The sequence below is a fragment of the Capsicum annuum genome, chromosome 12 (assembly GCF_002878395.1).
Source record: "Capsicum annuum cultivar UCD-10X-F1 chromosome 12, UCD10Xv1.1, whole genome shotgun sequence".
Taxonomy (NCBI): domain Eukaryota; kingdom Viridiplantae; phylum Streptophyta; class Magnoliopsida; order Solanales; family Solanaceae; genus Capsicum; species Capsicum annuum.
The window spans coordinates 222,674,188-222,683,650 of NC_061122.1; the positions used below are offsets into that span (position 1 = coordinate 222,674,188).

At 34.8% G+C, this 9,463-nt stretch overlaps 2 protein-coding genes across 3 annotated transcripts in view; both read right to left on the reverse strand.

Moving 5' to 3' along the window:
* The window catches only part of LOC107850442 (enoyl-CoA hydratase 2, peroxisomal), an 11,143-nt gene extending 7,740 nt beyond the window's left edge, over positions 1-3,403 (reverse strand). The window contains exons 1-3 of one of the 2 annotated variants that reach the window (XM_047401197.1): positions 3,257-3,403; positions 2,997-3,063; positions 2,870-2,892 (exon numbers count right to left, since the gene is read on the reverse strand). In XM_047401197.1, coding sequence (XP_047257153.1) covers positions 2,870-2,892; positions 2,997-3,059 — 86 coding nt within the window. In that variant the 5' untranslated portion in view covers positions 3,060-3,063; positions 3,257-3,403. Of the gene's footprint in view, positions 1-2,869; positions 2,893-2,996 lie in introns of both variants that reach the window. The other variant, XM_016694969.2, reaches the window with a different exon arrangement.
* Positions 3,404-4,487: 1,084 nt separating this feature from the next.
* LOC107851422 (L-ascorbate oxidase homolog) lies at positions 4,488-8,920 on the reverse strand. Its single transcript, XM_047401198.1, has 8 exons — positions 8,617-8,920; positions 8,398-8,507; positions 6,782-7,052; positions 6,207-6,318; positions 5,718-6,063; positions 5,283-5,645; positions 5,108-5,186; positions 4,488-5,011 (listed from the first exon to the last, which is right to left on the reverse strand). Exons 1-8 carry the CDS (start codon positions 8,749-8,751, stop codon positions 4,799-4,801), a joined length of 1,629 nt encoding a protein of 542 aa, XP_047257154.1. The 5' UTR covers positions 8,752-8,920; the 3' UTR covers positions 4,488-4,798.
* Between the last annotated feature and the right edge of the window lie 543 nt (positions 8,921-9,463).

The following is a 9,463-nucleotide window of genomic DNA, read 5'->3' on the forward strand; positions in this document are numbered from 1 at the left end:
TTGATATATAACCGCTTGGCCTAATCCAGCTGTCACCTATCATCTAGCCATTCATCACTTTAATTAAGAATCCATCCCGTCCGTTTATTTCATCTCATCCAATGGCTGTCACGCGAACACGTGGCCTAAGCTGTGTCACGTAATCCTTAACATATAATCCTAAGCTACTTTCCAAACTCACACTTATACTTTCCCAATTCACACATTAGGATCTAACAGAGAGTAGCGTGTAAACAGAACATACCTCTACAAGGTAGAGAGGTTGTTTTCAATAGACCCTTGGTTCAAGTAAAAGCATTACAAAGCAGTTCAAAAGAAGAAAATAATGGGCATAAGCCCCTTTAGAGATAGGGGTGACTTTCTTGTGGTAGTAATTGCTAATGAGCAAGTAGGGGGCGGCAACTAAAGAGGTAGCAAGACTGACCACAATTTCAGGAATAGGTTGACTTTCTTTCATTTTTGTTATGGAAAGTGAAAGTCGTTTCCGGGAGTGAAAAAGCCAAGAAAAAATGTTAAAGAAAGCATTACAAATCATACTTTAATAGGAACAGTCACTACGACGAAATAATACGACAATCGTAGTGCAAAAAACAGAAAATAGTAACAAAATGGAATAAACAAGAAATTCCCAGAGTAATACTACGACGAATAGCATGAATGACTAAGCTAGACAACTCTTAACTATATAACTAACCCTCTAACCTAACCCACATCCTCCATAATCTTATATCCAAGATGATGTCCTCGGTAAACTGAATTCCGGTTCACCCATTTGCATGGATCAATGAAATCAGTGTCCTTTATAATCTTCAATCTGAGGTCAGTACTCATACTACTGAATTCAAATACACAACCTAAATTCAAGCTCACCCATTTGCACAAATCTTCTATCTAAAGTCATGTCCTTGGCAAGCTGAATTCAAGAACACAACCTAAATTCAAGCCCACTTATGAGCACGAATAAAATGAAATTAGTGCCTCCATAATCTTAAGATCGTATCCCCGGCAAGCTGAATTCAAGAATACAACCTTAATTCAAGCGCACCCATTTGCACGAATCAACGAAATTAACGTCCTCCGTAATGTTCTATCTAAATTAACGTCCTCGGTAAGCTGAATTCAAGAACACAACCTGAATTCAAGCCCACCCATTTGCACGAATCAATGAAATTAATGTCCTCCATAATCTCCTATCTCCTATCTAAGATCATGTACTCAGTAAGTTGAATTCAAGCCCATCCATTTGCATTTGCTCGAATCGATGAAACTAGTGTCCTCTATAATCCTCTATCTAAGGTCATATCCCACTAAGCTAAATTCAAGCACACTCATTAGCACGAAACAATGAAATTAGTGTCCTCCATAATGTTCTATCAAAGGTCATGTACTCAGTAAGCTGAATTCAAGCCCACTCATTTGCATTTGCACAAATCGATGAAACTAATGTCCTTTATAATCTTCTATCCAAGGTCATATCCCACTAAGCTAAATTCAAGCACTCATTAGCACGAATCGATGAAATTAATGTCCTCCACAATCTCCTATCTAAAATCATGTATTCTACAAGCTGAATTCAACCCCACCCATTTGCCCACATCAATGAAACTAGCGTCCTCTATAATCTTCTATCTTAGGTCATATTCCACTGAGCTAAATTGAAGCACACTCATTAGTACAAATCAATGAAATTAATCAACAATAACAACATACCCAGTATATTTCCACCAAGTGGGGTCTAGGAGGGTAAGTGTACGCAGTCTATACCACTACCTCAAATGTGGGATAGAGAGGCTGTTTCCGATAGACCCCCGGCTCAAAATAAAACATTACACGATAAGGAATAGTAAAAGAACAAGATACAAGATAGGGTATAGTACTAGTAGGAATAGGAAAGGAACAAGATACAATAGAAATTAGCATATCCAATAATACCATAAGCAAGATACTCCGAGAAACACACCAAAAGATACAATATCCTAAACTCAGACTAACCTTCTACCCTAATCTGCATCCTCCACAACTTCCTATCTAGGGTCATGTCCTCGGTAAGCTGTAGCTGCTCCATATCATGTCTAAATCAATGAAATTAATGTCCTCCATAATATTCTATCTAAAGTCATGTACTCGGTAAGCTGAATTCAAGCCCACCCATTGGCGCAAACCAACGAAATTACTATCCTCCGTGATCTTCTATCTAAGACCATTTCCACAGTAAGCTGCATTCAAGCTCACCCATTTGCACGAATCAATGAAATTAATGTCCTCCATGATATTCTATCTAAAGTCATGTACTCGGTAAGTTGAATTCAACCCCAACCATTTGCACAAATCAATGAAATTAGTATCCTTCATAATCTATAATCTAAGCACTCAATAAAGTGAATTCAAAGCACACCCATTAGCACAAATCAATGAAAGTAATGTCCTTCATAATCTTCTATCTAAGGCCTCAATAAAGTGAATTCAAGCACACCCATTAGCACGAATCAACAAAATTAATGTCCTCCATAATCTTCTATCTAAGGTCGTCTCCTCAGTCAGCTGAATTCAAGCCCACCCATTTACACGAATCAATGATTTTACTACCTTCCATAATCTTTTTTTAATAACCAAAAAAAAAGGTAGCCTGAACTATCTTTCATAATCTTCTATCTAAGGTCAGGTCATTTCCTCGATAAGCTGCGAGAATTCATTTTGCATGAATCAATCGAAATTAACAGATATAAACAATTCACACAGCTTATCCAAATTAATTTAGTACCAATTTATAGTTGATTCACATAATCCCACAAGCTAACTATTAAACAAAGAACACTGAAGAAAACATAAAATCCACCTATCCTATCATTACCAGTATTAAAATCAGTACCTTTCAGTATAAGTATATAAACTCTGCAAATAAAATACCAAATTAAACCAAGATTAGTAACTGGATTAACAGAAGCTGAAATTAAAAATAAAAATTGAGAATTCAGAAATAGAAAAGGATCAAGAACCTCGGGGAATTTGTGGGAAATGGCTAATTCAGGATCGAATTCAGAATTTCCAGAGCCAGCCATTAATCTTTTGAAAGAAAATGATAAAGGAGAAGTTTAGTGGAGTAAAATGAATTTAAAAAAAAAAAAACAAAAGAAGAACGCCTAATTTTCGGCAAGATTTTTTTTTTCTTTTTGATTGTTATATTAGAGATTAATTAATGAAATTGTTTTCCGGCAAAAGATAGGAACGAAGATCGAGGTGGATAGATAGTGCCTACAGTAATGTCAGATTTATTACTGATAGTGACTGTTTATTGAAGAAGTTTCAAGATTTTGATTTTTAACTTTTTTAGATGAATCAGATTATCATATGATATGGTTGATCATATATACATTCTTTTGTAATATTCACAAATTTTTCATTTCAGACAGTGATGCAAGTATCTAATAATAGCACTTTATTAGTGAACATGTCATAACTCATAATTGAGTGTTTAAATTAAATTAATTGACAAATTTAATCGATTGTAGATGTGGTAAAAGAAAAACTTCGGGTGTTTAGTATGATAATTTATGAAAATGAAAAGTGGAATTACTCATAACAATAAATTAAAGAGATCAACAATTTGAACATGCCACATAGTAATTTGAAGGAGGTCTAAGTTGAGATTCAGTAAAGCAATAGGATAGAGGAATGGGTCGATTCATTAGCCCCATGATCTGAAAGTTAAGAGGTCCGAATTTTGTGTTCGCTTATCAATTAGCGTATTTATTTTTATTTTTATTTTTGTCAAGAGCCTATTCATTATTTATGCGGCAACAAAATGCAATTGAAAAAAAAAGCTCATTTTTTAATTATAAGTTGGTTGCGGACAACTTCAAAATTATGATTCATAAAAGTTTACCTTATATGTCATAAAGAAGTTAACTATAGGAAACTTGATCTATTTATTACTAATAGAATGGGATTGTGCTCAAGCATGCAAGAAAGCTCAAAGAATAAAAGTAAATAAACAAGTTTATCGAAGGGATCAAACCGAAATTTGCTTGGCATAAGTGAGGCTATCTAGTGAACTGGTAAGCACCTTTAATTTACTGGACACTTTCTATATATAATGTCTTCATTCAATCAAAGATGTTCATGTGATAGAAAATCAGGCTCGACAAAAATGAAACTGTGGACACCACGCTTTCTTCTTGCGGTTACTATTGAAACACAGGACAAGGGGCTCAAAACCATAATACATACACCCTTTATTTACTAATTTTGAAGTTTTTGCTCTTTGCCTCCAGCTTTGATGAAGGTAATAGTAAAAAAAGAGAGTTTCTTAAGAACGCGAGCGAAAATCAACCAGAAAAATTTCAGTTTTTTAATGAAGTAAGATGTGGATGTATTCGCATATATCTCTTACTATTAGTATGTTTTATTTCGTACCCATAATTTTCTGACTCAAAACAACTCTGTGCATGATGCGTTAGCATAACTTCTAGTCATAAAAATAAAGGAGATGAACGTAAAAGAAGCATGAATTTCTGCTCATAGATATGATCATTGATATGAAAACAGCAATTCAATTATTGTTATTTAAGACAATTAAAACAATGAAGATTGAACCAAATACAAAGTTTTCTGGAAGAGAAGAAAGAATGGGACCTTGAGTTAAGGTCATTCAAACTAGTTTGTGGTAAACTAAATAGGACAAGTAATAAGTTTTTGGTTTAACCCTAATAACTTTGCTCTCTGAGGTTGTGTGTGTAAGTCAAATTCTTCTCTTAATTTTCACTTTGGCCTATGATTTTCATGTGTGTAGCAGCCTAGCTTAGAGCGGTCTTTTATGTCGACCAGCCACTTTGCCACATAAAAGAGCGTTAATTGGAATGGGATATTCATCGCGCCAAGAAGTTGATGTCGTGAATACCCTCATGTATAACTGTTGTCCTAGATATTGTCGTGCCCAAAATTCAGATCTTAGGTTCCACATTCCCACGTTGTCTAATGCAATGTATATTGCGGTCCATGACTTTGGATACACCTGCATTTTCCAACATTTTCTGGTGTTATCTTTCGTTCTCATTAATGTTGAAGCAGATTAACATCAAATTTTGTTCCTCCTTTCTTTCAATCTTACCTGAGTTGTAATTCGTGAAACTGCATCACGGAGATTGTATTGGGCCCTACTAGCTGGACTCCATTTTCCTCCATCCATGCTGCAATAACAATATAGATAGAAGTGAATTAAGAAAGAGTACATGCAAGTGCATAATATTAGCAACGACTCATGTATATTTTCTTCATAGACTTACCCTACTACCCAGAAAGCATAGCCGTTAAGATGCCAACTCTGCACGATTCCCTCCTTGTTCTCGAATACAATTTCAATGAATGTCCTGTAATCAGTTTGCAGAACAGACGTGTCGAGGTGAATTCCTCCACCGGGTGGAGCATCAGGAATGTTTCCAGGGGTGAATCCACCAATCTTGAAGTAATCAGCAAGCTTGAGGGGAGTATCAGTAGGCACAAAGGACACACTGTTGATAGCATATCTTTGCTTGCCATTGACTTGTCCAGCAGAGTTAGCGAGCCTGATAGTTCTAGTCGTGTTGATCATACCATAATGGTACGATCCTTGTGGGTTTGGCCTTGGCCCACTCGCGGTCAAGTTTGTCCTAAAACGAGTACCAAAAAAAACTGATTTTCTTGATAAAAAAACATTCAACTATTCTGTGCAAGATTCTTACCTAATAGAACGGGCTTGGTTAAGGGACCAACCAATTTCACTAGTTGGGCCACCAGGGGGCGGGCCAGTGAATTCTTGGTTAGAGTTGCTGTAATGAAGTACACCGGTGGTAGTAAGAAGAATAGACGAGAAACGATTTGAAACAACAATGTAGTAGTCCTTAGGAGTTTGGTCAGCTGTGATGAGGACAGAGTAAGATTGTCCAACATGAACATCAAGTGAGGAATATGTCTCTTGCATTGTGTGTGTTCCTTCTACTTCCACCAATTTCATTTTGTGTCCTTCGATACGGAAGTTGAGTGAATGTTCCAATCCAACATTTGATATCCTCAGCCTATACGTTTTCCCTATACTCGTACAGGGTTATGCTCATTGTCAGATTAAGAGGAAGTAACTTTAATAATATTGATATTGTTTCATACAGCCATGTACTATATAACTCGATATACACATACAAAGCACGTGTAAAAAGAGATGCAATTGTTTTTACCTTGATCAACTGTGAAAGAAGCGCGATTAGGGCCTTGAGGCCCAATGCCATTGATATGAATGGCATCAACAAAAGGCAACTTGTGGTTTCTATCAAGAATTGATTTCAAGTACTGCATATATGGAAGTCTAAATCCAGTAAGTATCCGAAAAAATAAAATCATCAACATATATAAATATCATGTTGTTTAGGTTAGAGTTCCATAATATTAAGATTTTCCACAACTAAGTTTTTTTGTTAGTCAATCACAAAATAATAGCTCTTCAATTTGATGTATATAAACTATCTTATCTTGTAAGCATGGTTTGACTGTCAATTTGCAAACCTCGGACTAATTTCACGTACCAGCAAAGGTACCAGATAACTTTGTGTAACAGGACTTTGACATGATACAAAACATTATATGGGACCTATTACTATCCTCCTCACTCAAAACTGGTCATTATTTGTACAAAGTGTAAGGGGACCCAAACATACACACTTGTTGAAACCTTTTACCACTACACTACAATTTAATCTTATATCAAGGGGATTCAACAGTTTATATACAACGAAAAGAAGTTGAGTAGTCATACCGTGTGATTGCTCTTATACCAATCTCCAATAAGGACAGTAAAATCACCAGCAGGTTTATCGAAAGGAACAGGAATGCCGGGCCGGCTGAGGATCCTAAAGCCTCCAAAACCACCAGCAGCTTTGTGAAATGCAGTTGAAGGGAAATAGTAAAAGCTCCCTATTTGATCCTTCACTTGCAAAATGTATGTGAAATTCTTCCCTGGTGGTATTGGGCATGTTGTTCCCCATACTCCATCTTCAAATGAGTTTCTCCTGTTTTGTATTCCATTCCTATATGTATATATATTTTACAACATATTCATTAACAGCTTGTGTTTGACTAATCAATTTGAAAAATACTTTTGCTAATTCATTCCTAAATTTCACACGTCATAAATGTTGTCACGAGAGAAAAAACTACTATAGGATGTGAAATCTTTCTTGTACCTCCTCTCCTCTTACTCGATGAACCAAATTCAGGCCTTCATTCGTCCTCCACAAAGGAAGGAAATGAGTCGATTTCATATTTATGTTTGGTCAAAGTATCTAAAAGTAATTCCAAGGAAAATCTAATTTTTCAACTTCAAAAAAGTAAAATTTGCTAATACTCAAAACACACATGTAGTATTTCTTTTTTAACAGGTCAAATATCTTAGTTCTCTAAATAAATGAATGGAATCTATATTTCGAAATTCTTTGATAATAAGATTCATATTTACTCTTCGACTTTGCTTTAATTATCAATATCAATATTAACTTTCAATAATGAAAAAAAAAAAATGTGGACGGACATTGTTAGTGCTGTTATTTAAATTTAAAACTAAATATTGAGTGGTGAAAATGTGGACACATTTTATTTTAGGCTCTTCTACTTATGTTGTTCACATGCCCTTCACATGATTTTACCTACTCTTTGTCTATTTTTTCAAACATTCGCACACCATGTGACTTGCACAAACTAGAATTGATTAAAAAAAAAAAAAAATTCAACTTTTCAACATTGGATCACAACAAATCTTGATTACATCGTTACCTAAGTTATTGGAAACATAAGTTGATAGATGGCTCGAAACTAATAAAAAGAAAATAGTTAAGCGACCTTAAACTTGACCTAAGAAATCAATGAATATAGGACATGTATTTGAATGTTCACGAGAGTTGGCAAGGGAATCTACTTGATAGAATAATCGTATAGCACTTTTTTGATAAAAGATATGATCAGCATGCAACTTCGAGAAAATTAGTATTTTTTGCGTTATGTAAAACTAGCAAGCAAACATCGAATTCATGAATATTTGAACCCGAATAACCAAAAAAAGAAAAGCATAATATTTGATGAAAGGATGGGGAATCCTTTTTGAACAGCCCATTAATAGAAAAGCCTTGTATGTATCTTGAAATTAATTCATAAGGTTGATGATAAAATCCATGGAACGTCACTTATATCAATTTCAACTCAAACTTAAGTTGGCCGTGACATCAAATACCTCACGGAGGCCAACCGGAACATGAACTGAGGCCTTCACGACAACAATTCATGTTCATGATTCCGCGAGGCAGCATGACATTAGTGATGTCACGGCCAAATGAGGAAGAGAGAAAGAAGAAAAAAGAGAAAGTTGAAGAGAAAAATTACCATGAAAGAAGAAAAGGGTCATCCAAATTGTTGAAGACATTGATAATAACATTGTCATTAGTGACTGAATGAATGTCAGGACCAGGAAATTGACCATTGATGAGAATTCCCTATACAAAAAAAGAGTACCATCAGACAAGAAAACCAAATCCTGAAATAACTAAATCTAATTTTTTTTCATATATTACTGAAAATGAAATAAAAATTAAAGAAACCAACCTTTTGAGGAAGACCTAGAGGCCAAATCGTTCCATACGTAACATTCCATTCGAAGAATCTATAAGGACTCTCGGCTACTGTATTTACAACTAATAATGCCACTAAAAACAACGCTAACGCTTGTTTCTGTGGCATTTTTTCGCGTTATAGTTCTACGCGAAAAAATTTCTGAAGCTTGAACTTCGAAATGATATTGCTAGTGGTGTGGAAGTAGGAGGGAAATAAAGTGAACATGAATATATGAAGAAATATGATGTATTTATAAGTGGTGTATAAACTAGTTAAAAGTTAAGTGGGTAACTAGTGAGCAAGTGGACCATAGTTACTCATAGCCATATTTAAAAAAAATTATTATGGGAGGGAAATATTTTTGAGAGAAGTATAAGGGGCAAAAAGAATAAAGAAAAGGGATTGGATTGTCGGTGAGAGTACATAGTGGATCTAGAAGTAAAAAAAAATATTATTCTAATGTGTGGTATTCATACCAAATTAAATTGACTTTTTAACTTTAAGAAAAAAACACCATGCACAATTGGAAGAATGCATAAATGTGTCCTTTAATATAAATGAAATAATGAATATGACTTCAGTTAGCATATACTCCCTCCGTATAAAAAAGAATGACCTACTTTAACTTGGTATAAAGTTTAAGAAAATAAAAAAGGCTTTTAAATCCTGTGGACTTAAATTAAAGTTGTGTCAAATGTACCAAAATACCATTTGATTTTGTGGTCCTAAACATGTCATGTGGAAAATTGAAATTAAAGTATTGCCAAAAAAGGAAAGGAATCATTTTTTTTTAAACGGACTAAAAAGAAAAGTAGGTCGTTCTTTTTGAAACGGAGGG

Excerpts from the sequence above, each read along its gene's own strand:
- LOC107851422 (XM_047401198.1), bottom strand. The coding sequence starts at position 8,751 with ATGCCACAGAAACAAGCGTTAGCGTTGTTTTTAGTGGCATTATTAGTT. Across the intron at positions 6,064-6,206 it reads TTCTTTCACAGTTGATCAAG|GGAAAACGTATAGGCTGAGG; the intron begins GTAAAAACAATT and ends GTACGAGTATAG. Across the intron at positions 5,012-5,107 it reads TTTCACGAATTACAACTCAG|GTGTATCCAAAGTCATGGAC; the intron begins GTAAGATTGAAA and ends TGGAAAATGCAG.